This window comes from Chiroxiphia lanceolata, chromosome 3, assembly GCF_009829145.1.
Source record: "Chiroxiphia lanceolata isolate bChiLan1 chromosome 3, bChiLan1.pri, whole genome shotgun sequence".
Lineage (NCBI taxonomy): Eukaryota > Metazoa > Chordata > Aves > Passeriformes > Pipridae > Chiroxiphia > Chiroxiphia lanceolata.
The window spans coordinates 116,838,861-116,862,537 of record NC_045639.1 but is presented as its reverse complement, the minus strand read 5'-3'; the positions used below and the strand labels follow the sequence as shown (position 1 = coordinate 116,862,537).

General features: G+C 58.8%; 2 protein-coding genes across 6 annotated transcripts in view; both read left to right on the top strand.

Annotated features, from left to right (window-relative positions):
* Nucleotides 1-1,321: 1,321 nt before the first annotated feature.
* LOC116784647 (interferon-induced very large GTPase 1-like) lies at nucleotides 1,322-17,452 on the top strand. Of its 3 annotated transcripts, none has more exons than XM_032683444.1 (3): nucleotides 1,322-1,478; nucleotides 7,806-7,992; nucleotides 9,150-17,452. In XM_032683444.1, the coding sequence occupies exon 3, from the start codon at nucleotides 9,152-9,154 to the stop codon at nucleotides 16,436-16,438; it is 7,287 nt and encodes a 2,428-aa protein (XP_032539335.1). In that variant the 5' UTR covers nucleotides 1,322-1,478; nucleotides 7,806-7,992; nucleotides 9,150-9,151; the 3' UTR covers nucleotides 16,439-17,452. The 3 variants fall into 3 exon arrangements, with proteins under 3 accessions (XP_032539335.1, XP_032539337.1, XP_032539336.1); XM_032683445.1 differs by lacking the exon at nucleotides 1,322-1,478 and adding an exon at nucleotides 6,039-6,365; XM_032683446.1 differs by lacking the exon at nucleotides 7,806-7,992.
* A 2,482-nt stretch (nucleotides 17,453-19,934) lies between these two features.
* The window catches only part of SELENOI (selenoprotein I), a 30,675-nt gene continuing 26,932 nt past the window's right edge, over nucleotides 19,935-23,677 (top strand). For all 3 annotated transcript variants that reach the window (XR_004356190.1, XR_004356191.1, XM_032683471.1), the window contains exon 1: nucleotides 19,935-20,075. Coding sequence is in view for 1 of the 3 variants with exons in the window: in XM_032683471.1 (XP_032539362.1) it covers nucleotides 20,028-20,075 (48 nt within the window). In the remaining 2 variants the exon portion in view is untranslated. The remainder of the gene's footprint in view (nucleotides 20,076-23,677) is intronic.

The window sequence follows — 23,677 nt, the reverse complement described above, 5'->3', positions numbered from 1 at the left end:
GCAGAGCGCAGCCCGGCCCGGCCCGGCCCCGCTGCCCGCACAGCCTGGGGCCACTGCGCGTCGGGGCTCCCCCACGGTCCCCGCGGCCCGGACCGGCCCCCGCTGGACGCTTCTCCCGGGCCCAGACCGGCGCCCCCGAGCTCTCACCTGTCCAAGGTTGGCAGTTGGGGGGTCCCGGGGGTTTTCAGGAGGTCCCAGGGGGTCCGGGTGGTTCCGGGGCCGCCGGGGCCGCCTCAGTCCCAGTCGCGCTCCAACGGTCCCCCTGAGGGGATCGGGGCCACCTGAGAGTCACAGCGTGCCCCAAGAACTGTCCCCTCACAGCCGAGAGACACAGCCCACCCTCACAACCGTCCCCTCACCCCTCACACACACAGCCCTCCCCTCACAGCTCCATCCACAGCCAGCCCTCAGTCCAGCCCCTCAGCTCCAGCCCCTCAGCACTCTACCAGTCCCCTCTCAAGATCAGGCCCTGGGGCAGTTCAGCACTCTCGGGCTCTAGTGCTGGGATTAGACCTTCAACAGCTTTGCTGAAGCTGCAATCCCGTGTGCTCCTTCTGGATCGGGGCAATGCCAGACACAAACACCCCCTGGGAGTGGAATGGATGGAGAGCAGCCCTGGGGAGAAGGACCTGGGGGTGCTGGAGGGGGAGAGGCTGGACGTGCTCCGTCCGTGTGCTCTGGCCCCAGAACCCCCCATGCCCTGGGCTGATCCCACAGGGATGGTGGGCAGCAGGGCAGGGGGGATCTGCCCCTCTGCCCCCTCAGCTGAGACCCCCCCTGCAGAGCTACCTCCAGCCCTGGGCAACAGCAGCACAAGGATGTGGAGCTGCTGCAGAGAGTCCAGAGGAGGCCGCGGAGATGCTGCCAGGGCTGGAGCCCCTCTGCTCTGGAGCCAGGCTGGGAGAGCTGGGGGTGCTCAGCTGGGGAAGGGAAGGATCCAGGGAGACCTTGGAGCCCCTTGCAGAGCCTAAAGGAGCTCCAGGAGAGCTGGAGAGGGACTGGGGACAAGGCATGGAGGGACAGGACATAGGGAATGGCTTCCCACTGCCAGAGGGCAGGGAGAGATGGGACATTGGGAAGGAATTCTTTGCTGGGAGAGCAGAGGCCCTGGCACAGGTTGCCCATTTTCATGATTCAGTTATCCAGGATAGCAGAAACATGTTGGGTGATTTCCAATCAAGAATCCCAAGCACTGACCAGCTCCTGCTGCCTTTCATGGAATTACAGGATCATTAAGGTTGGAAATGACCTCTGATACCCACCTGTCACCCAACAACTTTTGCACCCAAACCAGGGAGCCGCTCCCCAGTTTGACTTTGACATTCTGCTGCAGAAAAACACCTGATTAACAGGAAATCAGCGGCCACCACCGCACAGCCCCTATAAAAGGGAAAACAGCACCCACAGGAGAGACGGGGCTGGATCAGCAGAGGGGCTGCGCTGGGCTTCTCTCACCTCGGGAGCTCCGGAGGGAGACGGTAGGACCTTGGGGCTGAGCTGCGGGCTGGGAGCCGGGATCACCACGGAGCGGGGGTTTGTTTGTCTTCTGCTTCCCATCCCGCGGGGTTCCCATGGCTGAGGAGATGCCAGGGAAGGAGCCCCTTCCCTTTGCAGCCCGTGCCCGGCCGCAGGCGGGGCCGATCCTGCCCGACCCGGGCACCCCCAGCCCCAGGCGGGGTGCGGGGGCTGCGCTCCCCGAAGGCAGGACCGGGGGTGCTGGGGCCCTCCTGGGGCCGGGGGTGCTGCCTGTGCCCCGCGCCGCTCCTCAGGGAGCAGGGCAGCGCCGGGGGCATGAGGGGCACTCCTGCCCCGTCCTGCTCCGGCCCCAGCCCGGGGGGGACACTTGGTCCTTTTCCTCCCGGGATTCCCCTCCCTTCCAGTGCAAACTTCACCGCCCGCAGCGCTCTGGTCCCTGCTGCAGCCCCTCAAAGGCACAGGCGCTTCCAGAGCCCATTGCCCTGGGGAAGGGAGGGAAGTTGGGAGGGGACAGAGCTGGCACAAGTGGCCTGAGGAGACAATATCCAGCTGTGGCCGTGAGCCAGCAGGTGCCGTCCCGAGCAGCCGCCTCACACCCCGAGGCTCTGCTGCCCAGGGAGTGGCTGCACATCTGCCCCCGAAGGGAATCAGGAGCTGAAGTCTCTCCTTTGCTCTACCAGCATGCCCAGTTTTCCTCTGCTTCCGCAACTCCCCTCTTCTCGCCCCAGCCCTTTTTCTTCCCTCTGCTTTTCCTCTCCTCTGCCCCATCCCACTGGCAGGAGTGCAGGAGCTGCTGGAGGCTCTCCTGGAGCCCTTTTAGGTCCTGGAAGGGGCTCTCAGGTCTCCCTGAATCCTTCTCTTCTCCAGCTGAGCACCCCCAGCTCTCCCAGCCTGGCTCCAGAGCAGAGGAGCTCCAGCCCTGGCAGCATCTCCGGGGCCTCCTCTGGACTCTCTGCAGCAGCTCCACATCCTTGTGCTGCTGTTGCCCAGGGCTGGAGGCAGCTCTGCAGGGGGGTCTCAGCTGAGGGGGCACAGGGGCTGTAGGACCCCCCTGCCCTGCTGCCCACCATCCCTCTGGGATCAGCCCAGCACATGGTGATTTCCAGTTGCCATCACACGCAGCCTGGTCGTGTCCATCTTCCCGCATTCCTTGTCCTGTCCCACAGCAGGAGCCCTCTGGGCTCTTCCCTCTCCACACAGGTGAAAGACACAACTCCTGCTCTTCCCAGCCGATTGCTGCCCAAATCCCTCTGTCCCCCTCCCCCCCATCAAGCAGGAGGTTGCTGTTCCCAGCTGGTGGTTTGGGACATCTGCAAAACTGGGAGCCCCTCCTGGATGTGCAGTGCAAGAGCAGGAAGCTGCTCCCCCATCCCAGATCCCTGTGGGCACACAGGTCCCAAAGGGGCAACCACAGGCGTGTGGAGGGGAAGGAGTAGGTGAGGTGGGTGGCAGTGCCAGGCCTGCTGGTGCCTTTGGCAGCTGGACCCTTTTCCAGGTGCTGGAGGAGCCTCCTTACCTGGCACACGGAGCAGGGCCGGGTCCAGCTCTTGCCTCAGGTGCTCGGCCCATGTTTCAGGACGTGCAGGGCCATCCCCTGAGCAGTGTGGGCTGCTGGGCAGCCCCTCCCGGGGCCCTGGAGCACTGTGGGCTGCTGGGCAGCCCCTCCCGGGGCCCTGGAGCTGCACTTCCAGTCTGCTGCGGCATTTACCTGTGCGTGTTCAATCTCGGCTGCGGCGAATTCCATCAGAAAAGTCCCTCTCCGGGAATTAACACCAAGTGTTGGGGTGTCAGGCGGGTTTGCAGAACTGGGGGCACTCTGGTACTTCATGAAACGCTTCCCGTGGCTGGTTCTAAAAATGGCCATGTTATCAGGGCTTGGATCAGCGACCTGACTCCTCCTGCTCCACACGTGGCACAAAGCTGGATGTCAACAAGGGTTTTTTCCTGCTCATTGGGAATTTCCTCTTTGTGGAGAGGAGGGATGAGGGGGACAGAGAGAGGCAGAGGAAAACATGCTTTGGAGAAAAAGGGATTTTTTGTGCCTCTCACACAGGCTCTGTCAAAACTTGGAGGTCGTGTTCCCCCTCCTTCCCTGCAGGTGCCTCCTTCACCTGGAATCATCTCCTGATGGGCCTGGGCTTGTGGCTTTCTTGAATGGAGAAGTTCACCTTGATTCCTTTTTCTAGGGATTGTAACAAATCCTCTTTTCTCGCACTGGCTCGTGTATTGTCACCGAATCCCAGACTGGTTTGGGTGGGAAGGGACCTTAAATGAATCCAGTCCCACCCCTGCCATGGGCAGGGACACCTCCCACTAGCCCAGGTTGCTCCAAGCCCTGTCCAACCTGGCCTTGGACACTTCCAGGGATCCAGGGGCAGCCACAGCTCGTCTGGGCAACCTGTGCCAGCATCAGCCACAGAGTTTTAGGAACCAGAGTAACCAAAGAAACTGAAAGTACAGAGCACAGTTGAAGGGCAGCAACACACAACTACTGCCCAACCTCCAGAACTCTGATTCTGTCCCACCTGAGACTTGAAGCAGCATAGAAACAATTTCCACAGTATCTCTGTGCCACCCATCCCGTTCCCTGTGGCTCAGCAATCCCCTCGGGAAGGAGACAGCACTACAGTGGGGCTCTGAGAGTGGGGAGACCCTGGTATGGGTTGCCCAGAGAAGCTGTGGCTGCCCCTGGATCCCTGAAGTGTCCAAAGCTGGGTTGGATGGGGCTTGGAGAAACCTGAGATAGTGGGAGGTGTCCCCGCCCATGGCAGGGAGAGGGGAATTAAATGTTCTTTAAAGTCCCTTCTCACACAAACCATTCCATCATGAGATTCATCTTCCCCAGCCAAGTTATGTGTCACACAACGATGCAATTCTGTGGGAATTTCAAGGAGAGGAGTGTATCTCACAGAGGAATATTTTTACATGTCCTATACATGACAGAAAATGCAGAAGTCACTGCTCCAGGCCACAGGTTTGTCAGAAATGAAAAATTCAGGACCAGTTCTGTAAGAAACAGGCACCTGATAACAGCATTTATGCTCAATCTCACAGTCATTCCCAACAGATCACAGTACCTGAATCACACTGACGAGCCGCTCTGGGCAACTCCCACTTTCCTGGGCTCGGTTCCTTCTCCAAACATTTGACCGGCAACCTAAAAAGACGGGGGAAAAGGAAGTTTGTTTCTTTGTTTTTTCCTCCAAGAAAACAGCGGTTTCCCACAAAAAAATTACATCCCCAGTATTTCGCAGACACAACACGGTGCTGCTTTTGCCCTGGTGGTGTCTCCCGTTAATCCCGGAGCGCTGGAGCCGGAACACTCCGTGTCTCCCGCTAATGCCAAGCACTGCAGCCGCTGGATGCTCCTCCAGGGCCGGCCTGGTGCCCCTGAGCTCCCACCTGTCCCGGGTCGGCAGTCGAGGGGTCCCGGAGGGGGCCCAGGGGATCTGGGTGGCTCCAGGGCCAGCGGGGCCACCTCAGCCCAAGTCAGGCTCTAATGGTCCCCATGAGGGGATCAGGGCTGCCTGAGAGTCACGGCGTGCCCCGAGAACCATCCCCTCGACCCTCACAGACACAACCCGCCCTCACAACCGTCCCCTCACTCCTCACACACACAGCCTGCCCTCACAACCGTCCCCTCACCCCTCACACACACAGCCCGCCCTCACAACCGTCCCCTCACCCCTCACACACACAGCCCGCCCTCACAACCGTCCCCTCACCCCTCACACACACAGCCCACCCTCACAACCGTCCCCTCACCCCTCACACACACAGCCCGCCCTCACAACCCTCCCCTCACAGCTCCATCCACAGCCAGCCCTCAGTCCAGCCCCTCAGCTCCAGCCCCTCAGCACTCTACCAGTCCCCTCTCAAGATCAGGCCCTGGGGCAGTTCAGCACTCTCGGGCTCTAGTGCTGGGATTAGACCTTCAACAGCTTTGCTGAAGCTGCAATCCCGTGTGCTCCTTCTGGATCGGGGCAATGCCAGACACAACCACCCCCTGGGAGTGGAATGGATGGAGAGCAGCCCTGGGGAGAAGGAGCTGGGGGTGCTGGAGGGGGAGAGGCTGGACGTGCTCCGGCCCTGTGCTCTGGCCCCAGAACCCCCCGTGCCCTGGGCTGATCCCACAGGGATGGTGGGCAGCAGGGCAGGGGGGATCTGCCCCTCTGCCCCCTCAGCTGAGACCCCCCTGCAGAGCTGCCTCCAGCCCTGGGCAACAGCAGCACAAGGACGTGGAGCTGCTGCAGAGAGTCCAGAGGAGGCCGTGGAGATGCTGCCAGGGCTGGAGCCGCTCTGCTCTGGAGCCAGGCTGGGAGAGCTGGGGGTGCTCAGCTGGGGAAGGGAAGGATCCAGGGAGACCTTGGAGCCCCTTGCAGAGCCTGAAGGGGCTCCAGGAGAGCTGGAGAGGGACTGGGGACAAGGCATGGAGGGACAGGACATAGGGAATGGCTTCCCACTGTCAGAGGGCAGGGGGAGATGGGACACTGGGAAGGTTGGGAGGGGGGGAGGTCCTGGCACAGGTTGCCCAGTTCGGGGATTCGATGATCAGGGTAAGAGGCACAGATCAGGTGGTTTCCAGTCAGGAGCCCCAGGTACTGCCCAGCTCCTGCTGCCTTTCGTGGAATCACAGGATCATTAAAGTTGGAAAAGACCAAAGATCATCGAGTTCACCTTCCACTGAACAACTTTTCATCCCAAACCAGGCAGCAGTTTCGTTTCTGCTGCAGAAAAACCACTAATGTACAGGAAATCAGCAGCCGCCCCCCCCCCCCCCCGCCCCGGCGCCGCTGAAAGGGGAAGCAGCAGCGCCCGCAGAGCCGGGGCTGGATCAGCAGAGGGGCTGCGCTGGGCTTTTCTCACCTCGAGAGCTCCGGAGGGAGACGGTAGGACCTTGGGGCTGAGCTGCGGGCTGGGAGCCGGGATCACCACGGAGCGGGGGCTTGTTTGTCTTCTGCTTCCCATGCCGGGGGGTTCCCATGGCTGGGGAGATGCCAGGGAAGGAGCCCCTTCCCTTTGCAGCCCGTGCCCGGCCGCAGGCGGGGCCGATCCTGCCCGGCCCGGGCACCCCCAGCCCCAGGCGGGGTGCGGGGGCTGCGCTGCCCGAAGGCAGGACCGGGGGTGCTGGGGCCCTCCTGGGGCCGGGGGTGCTGCCTGTGCCCCGCGCCGCTCCTCAGGGAGCAGGGCAGCGCCGGGGGCATGAGGGGCACTCCTGCCCCGTCCTGCTCCGGCCCCAGCCCCGGGGGGGACACTTGGTCCTTTTCCTCCCGGGATTCCCCTCCCTTCCAGTGCAAACTTCACCGCCCGCAGCGCTCTGGTCCCTGCTGCAGCCCCTCAAAGGCACAGGCGCTTCCAGAGCCCATTGCCCTGGGGAAGGGAGGGAAGTTGGGAGGAGACAGAGCTGGCACAAGTGGCCTGCGGAGAAAATATCCAGCAGTGGCCGTGAGCCAGCAGGTGCCTTCCCGAGCAGTCACCCCACACCCCGATGGGAATCAGGGGATGAAGTCCCTCCCTTGCCCTGCCAGCACATGCAGTTTTCCTCTGCTTCCTCAACTCCCCTGATCTCCCCAGCCCTTTTCTTCCCTCTGCTTTTCCCCTCCTCTGCCCCATCCCAGTGGTTGGAGTGCAGGAGCTGCTGGAGGCTCTCCTGGAGCTCCTTTAGGCTCTGCAAGGGGCTCCAAGGTCTCCCTGGATCCTTCCCTTCCCCAGCTGAGCACCCCCAGCTCTCCCAGCCTGGCTCCAGAGCAGAGGGGCTCCAGCCCTGGCAGCATCTCTGCGGCCTCCTCTGGACTCTCTGCAGCAGCTCCACGTCCTTGTGCTGCTGTTGCCCAGGGCTGGAGGCAGCTCTGCAGGGGGGTCTCAGCTGAGAGGGCACAGGGGCAGATCCCCCCTGCCCTGCTGCCCACCGTCCCTGTGGGATCAGCCCAGGGCACGGGGGGTTTCTGGGCCGGCTCGTGTCCCAGCCTCTCACCCCCCAACCCCCCAGGTCCTTCCCCCAGGGCTGCTCTCCATCCAGTCCACTCCCAGCCAGTTTGTGCCTGGGATTGCCCCAACCCGGGGACAGCACCTGCCCTTGGCCTTGTTGACCTTCAGGGGGTTGGCACTGTCCCACCTCCCCAGCATGTCCAGGTTCCTTTTGCAGGGCAACACGGATTCAGGGCCCAGGTGAAAGCCTGCTCTGCTCCCCACCCCACAAAGGCCCTGGGGACTCTTTGCTGACGGGGTAATCCCCACTACAGGAGAAGGGTTGGCCTCCACTGCTCCCTGCAACCAATCCTGCACGTTGCTGGGTTGCCATCTCCTGACTCTCTGGTCTTCTCCTTTAGGATCTGGGGCCTTTCCTTCCCGCTGCTCTTCCTCCGGAATTCTCCAGGGGGTTCCCATCTTCTCCACCCGCCGCCGTGTCCCCCAGGCCTGGGCTGTGACGGTGCTGTGTCCCCTGAGCTGGGCACCTTGGCTGCCCGTGTCCTCTGGGCACTCAAGGCTGGGACCAAGAGGAGCATCTGCTCTCAGGTGGGTGAGATGACTCAGAGCCCACGGCCAGGGCACAGGGTGCCTCAGTCTGCACTGGCCAGAGAGGGAAAGCTGACACTCAAGGCTCTGCAAGGCTCCAGGAGCCCAGTGCCAACCCCTGGGAGCCATCCCTGGGTTGGGGAGGGTCTGCTGTCCCTGCTGGGATGGCAGCTGAATGCAGGGGAAGGGATTGTGCATGGAATCAAACTCTCCAGGATCCAGCTGAATTGAGACAGAGACACTTCTCAGGTTTGTGGGACGGTGTAGAAAACCCCAAAGGTGTAAAGGCAGGAGTCCAGGGAGAGCACCAGCTCCGTTAGGGTGAGAATCAGGGAATCACAAAATGGCCGGAGTGGGAAGGGACCCACAAGGATCCTGGGAGAGATGGAAAGCTTTACTGAAATCCAGAAAGGTTCCATCAACTGGCTTCCTTTGATCAACTACATGGGTTATTGGGGAGTAAAAGGATATTCAGTTTGACGAGCAGCACATTCCCCTCAGGACTCTGTGCTGGCTGTGACCAGTGAGTGCCTTGTCCTTCAGGGGCTTTTCAAGAACTCCCAGAACAACCTTCTCCACAATTTTAGCAGGCACTGAAGGGACACTGCCAGGCCTGGAGTTCCCAGGGTCATCCTTCCTGCCCATCTGGAAAACTGGGACAATGTTCCCCAGCTCCCAGCGCTGCCTCTGTGTGCTGGGAGCATCAGCTGGAGCAGCCGGCGAGCAGGAGAGCCCTGTGCTGGGAAGAGGGTGCAGGATGCAGGCAGGGGGGTGGGACGGGCACAGGGGCTGTGCCGGTGCTCCAGGGATTCAGCAATGCCCTCGGCTCTCTGCACTCATGGATTCAGGAGTCCTGTTGGGAGGACCTGGGCGATGTTGAAGGCAGCACCTTCTCCATGGCAGGTTGTGTGGCCACATCCGTGTGTGTGTGTGTGTGCGTGTGTTGTCTCTGGGATACACACTCAGCTTCAGGGCTGATCCCACAGCAGGCACATCCATTGCCCGGGAAGGAGACCCTGGGCCTTGTGGCATCCCAGCCTGGGCTCCAGCAGCCGCGTGGGAGCATCCCCAGGGCCGGAGCTGCTGCAGAGCCTCTTAGAGGAGCCTGGGGCCTCTCACAAGAAACCTTAGGGAAAGTCTCCTTTCTTCCCCCACAGCCATGGCTTCGCAGGACGACACCCCAGAGGGGCATGGAGAGGCACAGCTCCTGGCAGAGGCACTTCAGAAGGAAGGACTGGAGGCTGGATACTGGCTCCCCAAACTCTCCCAGACCCTGGGAGTCCAGTGCACACAAGCCCTGCAACACCTGCAATATGAAGACTACCTTACGTTGGAGTGCCAAGTGCGGCACCCCTGGGAGAAAAGGGCGCTCCAGAAACTCCTGAAAATAAGAGATGACAAAGCAACTTCTGAGGACCAAGAAAAACAGCACTTGGAGAGGACAAAGCAGAGACAAGGAGTGGCCAAGCAAGTCCTGAACGAGCTGAAAGAAATGCTCGACAGCCGCAGCCACAGCCAGGATGTTGTAAGGCAGAGAGCAGAGGCTCTATGGCAAGCCATGGAGATTCCCAAGGAGTTCTGGCCAGCACCAAAGAAGCCCTTGGCGGATGTGCTGGAGAGCATCCAGAAGCAGCTGGAGCAGCAGGAGTCGTCAGTGGGCAGGAGGGAGAACATCCCTGACACGGAGGTGCTGAGGCGGGCGTCGGGGGGACTGGCCCTGCAGGGCATCTACAGAACCAGCAGGGCTGAAGATGTGCTGGCAAAGCAAGAGCAGCTCCTCAGGGTTCCTGAGGGATTCCAGCTCGCCGGTCCAGAGCAAGGATCGCTGCTTGAGAGCAAGGAGTTCTCCTCCAGTGCAGCAGAATCCACTTTCACCAGGTCCATGGAGCAGCTGGGCTTCAGCATCAGCGTTTCTGCCAAAGCCAAGTTCTGGGGAGTTAAATTGGAAGCTGGTGCAGATCACAGCAGCTCCTCACAGGCAGAGGGCACCCACCAGTCCCACTCTGAGCAGAGCTACTTTTGCACCACCAAGTACCAGTATATCCCTCTGGCCTCCTGCTACTTCCAAAGGCATCAGCTTCTCCTCTCGGATGGGGCCCTGCGGGAGCTGCAACACATGGAGCAGCTTTTGAACCTCACTGGGGAAGAAGACCAGCCCAACCTGCTGGAGAGCTTCTTCAGCAGGTTTGGGTCCCACGTCAGCCAGGGTCCCCTCCACTTTGGGGGGATATTCTGGTGGAAGGCGTCTACAGGAGGATTCAGAGCTGAGCAGAGGGAGGAGATGAAGCGACAAACATCTGAAGCCCTGAACAGCTTTGTCGGGGCCAGTTTCAGTGGCTTCGGGGTCAGTGCAGGAGGGGCCACAGATGTTTCCCGGTCCAGCTCACAGGCTTCTGTCCAGGGCAGAGCTGGAGAGAGCTCCCACACAGAGATTCAGTGTCAGGTGTTCACCACAGGGGGCCCATCAGAGACTGATTCTCTCCCTCAGTGGAAAACGGGGCTCGTGTCCAATAACTCAACGTGGTGCGTTATCGACCGCGGCTCCCAGCTGATCCCGGTGTGGGAGGTCATCCTGTGCAATCACAGCAGGGATTTTCAGTCCGTCCATGGAATGAGCCGCGCCCTCAGGGCTGCGTACAAAGCGCTGACGAATCAGAGCGTCGGCACGGCTTTTGGAGAGGAACTGGCCAGTGCAGTGGAAGAGGCCAGAGAGTTCATGGAGATTGTGAAGACCTGGGAGGAGACGGTAGATGAAAGGAAACTGCTCATGCTGACAGATTTGAAACAGAATCTGAGTGCAAAAACCAAGGACCCCAGAGTCTGGATCAATGTGTGCCTGTCAGACAAAGCCCTGCAGGACTTCCTGGTGAACACCGTGAGGAGTTGCCAGGAGTCACTTCCAGAAAACTCCACCTCTATCAAAGCAATCTTGAGGAGCCTCCTGGATCCTCATATCTATTCTGTCAAGGACTTCCCCCAGTCTTCCTTCATTATGCAATGGATCTTCCAGACTGACCACACGCTTCCCAAAACTCCCAATGTCTCTGAACTTGGAGAACTCCTGCAGACACTGCAGCAAATGATGGAGCACATCCATGGTGTCACCTACACACCAGGAACCTCTGCTTCTGCCGTCCAGGAAGCAAAGAGAGAAGCCACCCTGACCACAGGCCTCGCAATTCATTCCTTACTCCGGTCTCTCCAGGAAAGGGCTCAGAAGGACATGGAACTCTTGGTGCTCTTAATTGTGACCAGCACAGGGTACCAGGTGGAAAGCAGCACTTTTCAGCACCTCCTTGGCCATGCAGAAATTCAGTACCTGGCCCAGGCAATGGCAGCGGCACACGAGCAGTACGTGACTCTGAAGGAGCAAGATGCTGCCAGAGCTGAGGCCTCCCTTCTGCTGACGGGTCTGACCGTGACACCCCAAAGCAAAGAGCTGTCCCCAGAGCAGAAGAGGGAGCGGTTACTTCTCATGGAAGGTCACATGGAAGGCTTGTGGTCCACAGGGACAAAGAATCTCCTCCAGAAGCACAGGGAGTGCCCAGACTGGGAGATGCTGGAACGTGACTTGAATTCCTTCATGGGTGGGAACTTGGAGGAAACAGGGGATGATGTGAGGATGCAGAACATACTCAAAGACATGGAAGACACTTTCCAAACAACTGAGCCTTCCAGTCCCTCCAAATCCGAGTCAGGTGCCAGCAAATCCAAAGCCAATGAAGCTACTGCAAACCAAGAGTTCCTCCAGTTGCTCAAGCGCCTTGGACTAGAAAGTCACTATCCCAGAAAAATGGGCACGGGACATTTCCGCATCATCTGCAAGACATCTCTGCATGACAGCCAGCCCAGCAAGGACCAGGAACTGCCATTTCACTTCCTGCAGAAGCTCTTAACCGTGGACTATCGGGTGAGGTACCTAACTTGCAGAGATGGGAGCAACCCAGGACTTGCCCCTGTGCCAGAAACCACAGAGCAAGAGCAAGAACCTTCAGACTCCTTTGAAAACTTTCTAAACGATTTGGAGGAAGCAGGCCCTGAAGCTGCAACCAGGGACAGCCACGTGCACCCCATGGACCTCCAGATGGCAATTTTCCACTGTACTGATGACTTCATGAGACAGTCCATTGCAACCAAGCTGGCCTTCTGCCAACTGGCACTGCCCCTGCTGGTGCCCAAGCCAGGCACTGCCCAGATCGAGTTCCCGCTCTGGGCCCTCAGCCAAATCAAAAGGAGCTGGAAAGAGGCAGAGAAGTCGGGACAGCAGCCCAGGATGAACAGTCACAATAACAAACTCATCCATCAGGCAGAGACGCCCATCGTGTGCTTCATCCGCATTGGCACCTCTGCCTCCTCTTCCAAGTCTCAGCTCCTCAATGCTCTGCTCAGCAAACAAAGATACGACACTTTTTTCCACCGCCATTGCCGAGGCAGCACCAGAGAGCGTTTGCTGATGGAAGGTGTTGTGGAGATCGCCTGGTACTGTCCCCGGGGAAGCCCCGATGACACCTTTGAGTGCTGTGTGGCTTTCTGTAACCTGCATGGAGACGCCAGGGACCACGGAGCGCAGCTGCAGTTCTTACAGGAGATCTCTGCTCTCAACGTGGCTCTTGTCTCCGACTCTGAGCACATGGATGACAGAGGGAAAAAGCTTCTGCGTGACCTGTGGCAGTCGCAAAGGCCTCTGGTTTGTCTTCTCACTGACAAAGAGAAGGTTGCAGCTGGACAATCCAGCAAAAACATAAAAATAGGGATCAAGAACAGAAACGAAGCAGAGATGTTGGACGAGCTCACCAAAACAATCAGGAATCTCCTGGAAGGGTCCAACCCTCATTTCAGCCTGGACGCCTGCCTGGACAAAGCTCGCCAGCACGGATTCTTAGTGGATGAAGATCGACCCGAGTGTGTGACAGCCAAAGCAAAGGCAAAGGAGCTGGTGACCCTTCTGAAGAAGGAGAAGCTGTCTGAGATCAAATCCCAGCTCCTGCCTCTTCAAGGAAAACTGTGGCACCAGTGGTGCCAAAAGGACAAAGAACTCACTCGCTTGCAGGAGAAGGGGGGCAAGAGCATCGAGCACCATCGGAGCCAAATTGAATCCGAGAAGGCAGCAATTAGAAGAAAGCAACTAGAGCGAGCCTTCCCCCTCAACCAGTTGATGAAACCATTCCTTGGCTTTCTCCAGTCACAGCCAGCAGATACCAAGAAATACTTCCTGCAGTGGATGAAGGTCTTTATGGACGAACTGTCCTCCGGTCAACTTGAGGAACTAAGGAGAGACTATCACAAATTATGGTCTGAAATTCTGGAAAAAAAGAAAAGCAAGGAAAAAAACAATCCAAACCCTGAATTGCTGAGTAGGTTGGAGGCCCTCTCTGATGAAATCAATGATTCATCCGTTGGCCTGGAGCATCTGTTGAGAGAGGTAGGGCAGATCTATGAAGCTCTGCACTTAAGGAACTCAAAGAATGAAAATGTTGTCAAACTGCCCCAAATGGCAGCAGAGCTGATGGTTTCGGGATATCCCGTGGAGCTGATGGATGGGGATGCTTCTTACCTGCCCCTGCACTGGGTAGGAGCAATCTTTGACAGCCTAATTGAGAGGCTGGGGGACAAACGAGTGTTTGTTCTCTCCGTGCTCGGCATCCAGAGCACAGGGAAGTCAACCCTGCTGAATGCCATGTTTGGGCTGCAGTTCAACGTCAGCGCGGGGAGATGCACCCGGGGAGCCTTTATGCAGCTCCTGCCACTGGACGAGCAGCTGCAACAGGACGTGGGCTTTGATTACATGCTGGTTGTTGACACAGAGGGCCTTCGTGCCATAGAGATGGCCAATAAACAGTCCCTGAATCATGACAACGAGCTGGCCACCTTTGTCATCGGCATCGGCAACATGACCCTGATCAACATCTTTGGGGAAAATCCCTCAGAAATGCAGGATGTTCTTCAGATTGCTGTGCAGGCTCTTCTGAGGATGAAGAAAGTACATCTTTCCCCCAGCTGCCTCTTTGTCCACCAAAACGTGGGAGAAGTTACTGCCAAGGAGCAGAACATGGAAGGACAAAGACGGTTTCAGGAAAAGCTGGATGAAATGACCGTGGCAGCTGCCCAGCAGGAATGCTGTGATGTCTCCTCCTTCAGCGACGTCATCCGCTTTGACGTGAACACCCACATTCACTACTTTGCTCACCTGTGGGAAGGAAACCCCCCAATGGCACCACCCAACCCCACCTACAGCCACAACGTCCAGCAACTGAAGAGCAAAGTTCTCCAGGCTGCCAAGGAGTCCCAAGGCAGCATTTTGACGCTCTCCAGCCTGAAAGTCCGTATTGGTGACCTCTGGAATGCTTTGCTGAACGAGAACTTTGTTTTCAGCTTCAAGAATTCACTGGAGATTGCTGTGTACAGGAAACTGGAAACTGCCTTTAGTCGGTGGACCTGGAGGCTCAGGAGTCACATCTTAGAGGTACAAATGAGACTCGACAACAGAATTCGGAACGGGGACTTGCAGCAAGTCACCAGAGAACACTTGGAAGGGCTCGTGCAAGAGACAAGTGATGCCATCGTGACAGACATGGAAAAGTATTTCAGGGAAGATAAAAACTGTGAGATGCTGGCCCAGTGGAAAGGCAGCACAGAGCGGAAGCTGAAAGAACTAAAAGAGAACCTTCTTCATGAAACTCGGAAGAAATGTGAGAATCTCATTGAACTGCAGAAGACCCAGAGTAAAGTGGATGCAAGGAAGTCAGAATATGAAGACGAGCTCTTGAGAAAGAGCAGGGAGTTGGCTCTGACTCTGAAAGGCAAGAGCCTCAGTGAGATAGAACTGAGAGACAAGTTTACTTCTCTCTGGGCCGAGTGGATTACTGAAGTCTCCCGTGCTGCTCCCCCACCGGAATGGGTGAATATTGATGCGGAAATAGAAGATGTCCTTCTGGAGCACTTTAAGGAGCCTGGTTTCCATGCACGGATCAGGTCATTTCCCAAACACAGAGGATTTTCCTTGGACTTGAAGAAACATGTCACAAAGAAAAAGAGTTGGAAAACATACCTCGGGTTGAATGTTTCCAATGCTGATGTGAACTTGCAGGACATCACAGACAACATCATAAAGCGTGTGTGGGCAAACATTGATAAGAAGGAACAGGAGAAACGGGATTACAGTCGAACCTTTATTCATGAAATACTCCATGAAGTACAGGAAGGTGTGAACTCCGTCCCCAGTGATGCACCATTTAGTGTTAACAAAGATTACATCATAGATTTATCTCTGTACCTCTGCAGAACAGCAGCAGAAAGGTTTAAAGCCATGCACAAAATGTTCCAGAAGGCAAATGACCCAGTCGTCTACCTGAACAGCAAGAGAGAAGATTTCTTCACATGTTTCCAGATTTCCTGCCAAGGAGCCACTTCTGTCACAGCTTTTGCTGTTTTCCTTTGTGACAAGCTTGCCCCAGCTCTTCGCCGGGCCGTCTATGAGAGGACGGCTAAAGCCATTGCTGGGGACATGCAGGGGAAAGTCCCAGATTTCCAGGGCAACAGAGCCAATCTGGATGTTTGTATCCTGAGATTCCTGGCACAAGAAGAAAACTTTCAGTATTTCAAACAGTACCTTGAACATCCAAAAGAGTTTTTTCAGTGGTACATTGGGAGACGTGTTGAGAGTTACTGTTTAGGTGAGAGCCGGAGGCTGGAGAACTTTTTAGATTCCTCCCTTGATGTTCTCTATGGAAACATCCTGTCAGCTGTTGCTTCATCAACCCAAAGGGTCAAGGACAGAAAAGACAGAAAGGACAAAATCTCTCTCTGGCTGGATGAATTTTGCAGGGAACTGACAGAGCTGATCAACTTGCCCAGAAGTGACCTGAAGGGCCTCGAGCATCAGGAGATCACAGACATCGAGTTCCTGAGCAAAGCCATGGCAGAAGCACTGCCTGCCATGGAGAATGAGCTCAGGGGAAAATTTGCTGTTGCTGATCTGAGTTGGTTTGAAAGGAAGCCTCACACCATCCTGGCGGAGCAGTTTTCAGGGTGCTGGGAGCAGTGTCCCTTTTGTGGGGCTGTCTGCACAAACACCATGCAGGGACACGATGGAGACCATCAGCTTCTCTTCCATCGACCACAAGCTGTGACGGGAGAGATTTGGCACCAAACAGATCACCTAGTCATTGATATTTGTTCCAGCCTCGTTTCAAGTAACTGTCTATTCCAAAAGGGTAATAGCAAATGGACCCCCTACCAGACATACCGGGATGCAGGACCTCCTTTCTCCAATTGGAAAATTCTTCCTGATCCATCCATGCAAGCCTACTGGAAATGGTTTGTGTGTCATTTCAGGACCAATATAGAAACCTGGCACGGTAAGAAATTTCAAGGCAGAGGAGAAATCCCTCAGGCCTGGCAGAGAATTACCAAGCAGAAAGCACTTGCTGAGCTGGACAAGCCTTAGGCCACGTTGATGGAAGGAAGATGACAGAAGATGAAGGAAGAACCTCCACGGCTTTGCAGTTTAGCAGAACAGAGTACAAGGCTGTCCACAAAATGCTGTTTCAATGCTTATGTTCTCAAGCCACATGAAGACAATGGGATCCAACTGCTCACAAACTGGGTGAAATAAGGTGCGTGACTCCGGCCGTCGCTCAGAAACTCCCTCGCTTCCTGATCAGCCAGAATCCTCTTCCCTTCCTGCCGTAAACATTTCCCTCTGCTTTGCCCTTGAGCAAAAGTAGAAAAACCCTCCCTGGGCTGCTCAGTCCCATGACCAAGATGGAGCCCAAGTGCCAGGGGAAGAGTAAAGGTAGCACAAGAAAGTCCCAGTTGGATGAGCTGCTCTGAGGAAATAAGGGGCAGTGAGCAAAGCCCAGCTTTCCTGCAGCACTCAAATCCCAGCCCAAAGGGGGAACACTGTGGTACTGGGAAGATCATGGGACCCTCCAGTACCTGTCAGCCGAGGGACGATCCAGGGGTTCTGCTGCAGAGCCAACAACCACGTCCAACCCCCTCCTCAGGTGCCAAGCCACGACCCCTCCTCCCATTAGGTACAGCAAGAGAACTTTACACCAGCCATAAACAAAAGGTGATTACGACTGAAGCCACTCCAGCTCCACCTAAACACAAAGAATTTGTATAAAAGTAAGTTGGGGATAGGGGGAAAATTGAGGAAGACTCCCCAAACCTGCTGGGATCAGCAGAGGGGTTGAACCTCCCTCCGCCCCCAGGGACGCCTGTGGGGTGAGAAATACACTCTGGGCAGGTTCAACACTGCTTTAAGGAGCAGAGCTTTGGTCGGGCTCCCCCCAGAGGATATTGGCAGATTGCTTCATGTTCCACCTTGGCCTTGCTTCCCAGAGCCCAGATTGCTTTCAAACACAGTTTTGCAGCCAGACGCTGCCGCCAACGCCCACGAACCTTATTAACCTGTCCCAGGCGGTGCTAATAAAGAGTGTTATTCCAGGAACTGGGAGAGGAGTCCTTTCAGTCGCCAGCAGCAGGTCCCACCTTGGCAGGGGCAGGGCCAGCTGAGGGCAGTGCTTTAACTCCCTGCTCCGGAGGGTCCTGCGTGTGCCCAGGGCAGCCGTCCCTGCTCAGGGGCCTGGGCCTGCTGCACTTCCCTCCAGCTCTCAGCCCCACCGGCAGCTGCTCCTGCCCTTGGCCTGGCTGTTGAGCAAAGCCTTTGCCGTGTCCCCTGTGCAGGATCCCGTGGCCCAGCAGCTTCCTCCCAGCCCCCGGGGCAGCGCTGGTGCTGTCCAGGCAGCCTGGGGGCACTGGAGCCGCGCTCTGGAGAAGCTGGGACCAGCTGGGGCTGCCCCGGGGATGGCCTTGGGGGTTGGAACTGAGGTCGCAGTGCCCCTGCTGGGCTCCCAGGGAGCCAGGAGGGAAAGCAAAGAGCTGCTGGGGGGGGTGGGAATGGAAAGCCGAGCAGGGACTGCCTGGGGGGTCTGTCTGATGCACATGCTGGGAAAGAGGGGCTGGGCAAGGCAGGGGACGGGGCTGGGCTGACAGGCTGGGAGGAGGCCAGGATGGGGCTGGAAGGGGAGAGGGGCAGATCTGAGTGGACCAACTCGGATTTCTTTCCCTTCTCCCCTTTACTTTCTTTTCCTTCCCTGCTCCTTCTGCCTCCCTTTGCTCTGGAGCCAGGCTGGGAGAGCTGGGGGTGCTCACCTGGAGAAGAGAAGGATTCAGGCAGACCTGAGAGCCCCTTCCATAGCCTAAAGGGGCTCCAGGAGAGCTGGAGAGGGACTGGGGACAAGGGCTGGAGGGACAGGACACAGGGAATGGCTTCCCACTGCCAGAGGGCAGGGAGAGATGGGAGATTGGGAAGGAATTCTTCCCTAGGAGTGTGGTGAGGAGCTGGGTTGGGATTCCCAGACAAGCTGTGGCTGCCCCTGGGTCCCTGGGAGTGTTCAAGGCCAGGCTGGACAAGGCTTGGAGCAAATTGGGATACTGCAAAGTAAGGGGAGTTGAACTAAAGGTTCTTTGAGGTCCCTTCCTACCCACACCATTCCATAATTCTAGGATTCAACTTCTCCAGACAAGGGATGTGTTGCAGAAGAATGGATTTCTGTGGGAATTTCAAGTAGAGGAGTGTATCTCACAGAGGAATATTTTTACATGTCCTATACATGACAGAAAATGCAGAAATCACTGCTCCAGGCCACAGGTTTGTCAGAAATTAAAAATTCAGGACCAGTTCTGTGAGTGTAAGAAACAGGCACCTGATAACAGCATTTATGCTCGATCCCACAGTCAGTCCAACAGATCACGGTACCTGAATCACACTGAGGAGCCTCTCTGGGCAGCTCCCACTTTCCTGGGCTCGGTTCCTTCTCCAAACATTTAACCAGCAACCTAAAAAGACGGGGTAAAAGGAAGTTTGTCTGTTTGTTTTTTCCTCCAAGAAAGCAGCAGTTTTCCACAGAAAAATTACATCCCACATATTTCGCAGACACAACACGGTGCTGCTTTTGCCCTGGTGGTGTGTCCCGCTAATCCCAAACGCTGGAGTCGCACTCTCCGTGTCCCATCAGCCGCTGTTCTGGAGCAGAGCGCAGCCCGGCCCGGCCCGGCCCAGCCCCGCTGCCCGCACAGCCCGGGGCCGCTGCGCGCCGGGACTCCCCCACGGTCCCCGCGGCCCGGCCCGGCCCCCACTGGACGCTTCCCCCGGGCCCGGCCCGGCGCCCCCGAGCTCCCACCTGTCCCGGGCCGCGGTCGGGGGTTCCCGGGGGGTTCCCGGGGGGGTCCGGGCGGCTCCAGGGCCGGCGGGGCCGCCTCAGCTCCAGCCGCGCTCCAACGGTCCCCCTGAGGGGATCGGGGCCACCTGAGAGTCACAGCGTGCCCCGAGAACCGTCCCCTCACAGCCGAGAGACACAGCCCGTTCTCACAACCGTCTCCTCACTCCTCACACACACAGCCCGCCCTCACAACCGTCTCCTCACCCCTCACACACACAGCCCGCCCTCACAACCGTCCCCTCACCCCTCAGAGCCGAGAGACACAGCCCGCCCTCACAACCGTCCCCTCACTCCTCACACACGCAGCCCGCCCTCACAACCGTCCCCTCACAGCTCCATCCACAGCCAGCCCTCAGTCCAGCCCCTCAGCTCCAGCCCCTCAGCACTCTACCAGTCCCCTCTCAAGCTCAGACCCTGGTGCAGTTTAGCACTGTCCGACACTTGGAGACGAAGCAGCTCCCCCGGGGAGCCATTAGAGCCCCTTCCAGTGCCTAAAGGGGCTCCAAGAGCGCTGGGCAGGGAGTCTGTACACGGGCCCGGGGTGCCAGCGGACGCGGAACGACCCGACGGCGCCGCAGGGCAGGGGCAGACGCGTCGTTCCCGGATCCCTTTTTCCCGCTGTTCCCGCTGTTCCCGCCGCCCTCCCGCGCGGGGCCCTCCCGGCCGCCAGGGGGCGCCGCGGCCGCGGGGCGGGGCGCGGTGACGTCACGGGCACGCCGGGTGGGCCGATGCGGCGGCGGCAGCGCCGGGAGCGGGAGCGCCGGGAACACCGGGAACACCGGGAACACCGGGATAACAGGGATCGCCATGGAGTACGTCAGCCCCGAGCAGCTCGCCGGCTTCAGCAAGTACAAGGTACTGCCGGGCACGGGCGCCGGCGGGCGGGCCGCGCTCCGGGGCGCCGCGGGGCCTGGCGGCGGTGGGAGGGGGAATGAGGGGCTGCCGGGCCTGGGAGCGGGGTCTGGGAGGGGGTTTGGGGTACATCGGGAGGGGGGGGGGGATGCGGCGGGGCCGGGAGGGTGGGGTTGGGCTGGGGCTGCCGCAGGGAGGGCTTGGGGTTTTGGGGAGGGAGGGAGGGCTGCAGGGGGACACGGGATTTTGGGAGGGGGGTGCAGGAGGACACGGGATTTTGGGGCGGGGGGGCTGCAGTGAAACTCGGGCTACAGGGGGATCCCGAGATTTGGGCGGGGGGGCTGCAGTGAAACTCGGGCTACAGGGGGATCCCGAGATTTGGGCGGGGGGGCTGCAGTGAAACTCGGGCTACAGGGGGATCCCGAGATTTGGGAAGGGGGGCTGCAAGGAGACTCAGGCTGCAGGGAGACCTTGGGTTTGGGGGGAGCTGCAGGGAGACTCAGGCTGCGGGGAGACCTTGGGTTTGGGGGGGGGCTGCAGGGAGATCCGGGATTTGAGGAGGGGGCTACAGAGAGACCCGGGATTTTGGGGGGAGCGGGGCTGCAGGGAGACTCAGGCTCCAGGGAGACCCCGCATTTGGGGGGGCTGCAGGGAGGTCTGGGATTTGGGGACGGGGGTCTGCAGGGGGGCCCGGGGTTTGGGGAGGGGGCTGCAGCAAGACCTGGGTTTCGGGGGGGGTTGTGGGCAGTGAGACCCGAGGGGGGGGGGCATTGAGAGCCCGCATTTGGAGGGGCCTGCGGGGAGACCTGGGGTTTGGGAAGGAGGGGGCTGCGGTCCCGGGTTTGGAGAGGGGGGCGGGGGCTGCAAGGACACACAGGGTTTAGGGGGGGCTGCAGGGAGACCTGGGAGCTTGGGGGGCCTTAAGGGAGACCCAGGATTTGAGAGGGAGGGGCTGCAGGGAGACACGTGGCTGGGGGGGCTCTGGGCACAGCGAGGACCAGCGTGGGGAAGATGGGATCGTGTGAGACGTGGGACCCCCCCCCCCTTGCTGGAGAGGTCGGGGGACCGTTCTGTGCCCGGGTGGGGCAGTGGCACTGTGACCCCAGCCCAGGCGTCCCTGGGGGACACACACCTTCACAGGAGAGTGGGGGGATCACATTCAGTGTGTGTGGCCCCCCCAGCCTGTCCCTGGCAGTTGGGGGCATTGCTGGGGGCCATTAGGGAGGGAGCTGTGGCAGCTGCCCCGTGTCCCCCCTCCTCCTGGGCTGGGCTGGGCCCAGGGAGGCAGTGGTGGTCTGTCACCACGCACAGAGAGGTCTGTGACCACTTCCCCCACAAAGGGACAGCAAAGTGGGGGCTCTGGGTGCCCTGGGAGCACATCCAGCCCAGGAACTGCCCCACATCGAGCTCCTGCCCCGGGACTGTTCCGTGCAGTCACACCCATGGAACCCACACTGGCCCCGTCTCCTCTGCCAACCGTGCCTCGTTCAAAGCACTGGGAGCCTTGGAAGGAAGTGCTGGAAGTGCAAAGAGGCTCTGCCGTGGCACTTAAATCCCTGGGGGCTGACCTTGGGCCAAAGGAGGTGACACCCTTAACACAGAGAGCCCTGGGTCCTGTGTTTACGTGGAGATGAGGCTCTTTTCCGTATTTTTTTCTTCTCCCACCCCAACAGTGAAGCAGAAAGGCTTCACCTCACCTTCTTTGCTTCGTTGTTCTTGGATCCATCATGTTGGGCCATGTTTGCAGTCATTCCTCCGGGGTGGTCTGTGAGGTGTCATGTAAGAGTGTGGGACAATCGGGACAAGCCTGATGCCCACAGGGGGAGCAAAGCTCCTCCTGGAGCAGTGCATGGGGGCAGGAGCAGCCAGGCCTTGCTCTCACTCTCCTCATGCACACTCGGAGCTGGTGAGGGAGAGCGAGGTGGGCCTGGGAGAGCGAGGTGGGCCTGGGAGAGCGAGGTGGGCCTGGGAGAGCGAGGTGGGCCTGGGAGAGCGAGGTGGGCCTGGGAGAGCGAGGTGGGCCTTGGAGAGCGAGCTGGGCCTGGGAGAGCGAGCTGGGCCTGGGAGAGCGAGGTGGATGGATGTGACACAGCTGCACGGGGCTCCCTGGGCCAGGCTGACGATGGTGGCTTGGTTTGGGTGCTGGAGACCGGTGAGCAGAGCCCCCAGCTGTGAGCCAGGCCTGCCCAAGTCACTGGCTTGGCTCCTGCAAACACTTTGGTTAAAGAGGGATCCTGTCGTGGGCTCAGCCCGTTCCCACTCGTGGAGGGGCTGCCTTCCCTCTCAGCACCTGTGCAGTGAGAATTGGGGTCTCCAGCTGCAGCAACCCCCTGGCTCGTGTAGCAGGCACCAAAACCTGCTCCCGGGTTTTTCCTGAAGACACTTCTGGGGGAGATGGTGTCACAGTTAAACCTGGGAGAGGAGCCCTGGGAGCCGAGTGGGGTGAGGAGGGAGGTCCCACACGGCACAGAAGGCACTTGCTGTCCCCAGTTAGGCACTGGTGGCGTGTTCCCTGCCCTGGGTTTGGGTGGCACAGGCTGAAATGTGGGACCTGTGTCCCGAGGGCAGGGGTTCTGCTGCCTGGCAGGAGGAGCTTTGCTCCTGAGCCTGTGGTTTTACTGGGTCAATGGAGACTTTGGTAAGAGTGGGCGGGTTCATTTAGTGCTCAAAGAGCATCATCTCTGCCTCTGTCCTGCTCCCTTCCTTCCTTCCTCTGTCTCCTGTTTCCTTGGGAACCCTTGTTCTTGGCTGCTTTAGCCTTGAGGAAGTGGCTGATCCAGCACAATTCTCTGGTACTGGGTCACATATTCCAGCCTTGCTTTAGGCATTGAGGCTTGTCATGCTCTGCCCTGTCCAGATTCCAAAGCTGGTTGACCTTATCAGGCTCCCAAATCGGGTTTGGCTTGGGAGGGACCTTAAAGCTCATCCAGTCCCACCCTCTGCCATGGGCAGGGTCACCTTCCACTAGCCCAGGTTGTTTCAAGCCCCATCCAGCCTGGTCTTGAACACTTCCAAGGATCCAGGGGCAGCCACAGCTTCTCTGGTCACCCTTCTGTAGCCCCTGAGTCTGGCTCAGCCTTTAAACCATGCCTGGCAGAAGCTGCTCTGGCCACACACCGTCCACACGAGTGGATTTTGGGGCCGTGGAGGAGGCAGCGTGTCCAGGGAAGGAGCACGTCCTCAGAGGGGAGGTGATGTCCCTGCAGCTGATCCAGCAGGAGCAGAGGAGCTTCGTGCAGGATGATCCCCAGGTCCCTGCAGCCCTGGCTGGGTGTCCCCTGCCCTGGCTGCCGGGAGCACAGACGGGCAGCGGCGAGTCGGGAGCCCGGCTGGTTTCAGCTTTGCAGAGTGAACGTTTCTGCAGGGGGGACAGGCAGGGGTGTGCTCCTGCTGGCACAGCCTGGCAGGGGGAGAGGGACCCGTCCTTTGGTTGCTCTTGAAGGGACACTGAAGAGCTGCTGTGCCCAAGGAAGCCACGTGGCACAAGGTGCTGTCGGAGAGGGTTCAAAGGTTTAATGGTACCTGAGACGTTTTCCTGGGGGTGTTGGTGGCAGCAGCTGGGCACGATCCCAGCTGTGCCCAGGGGGGCAGGAGGCCAATGGCCC

What these genes read in the sequence shown, in the direction of transcription:
- LOC116784647 (XM_032683446.1), top strand. Translation starts at nt 9,152, where the DNA reads ATGGCTTCGCAGGACGACACCCCAGAGGGGCATGGAGAGGCACAGCTC.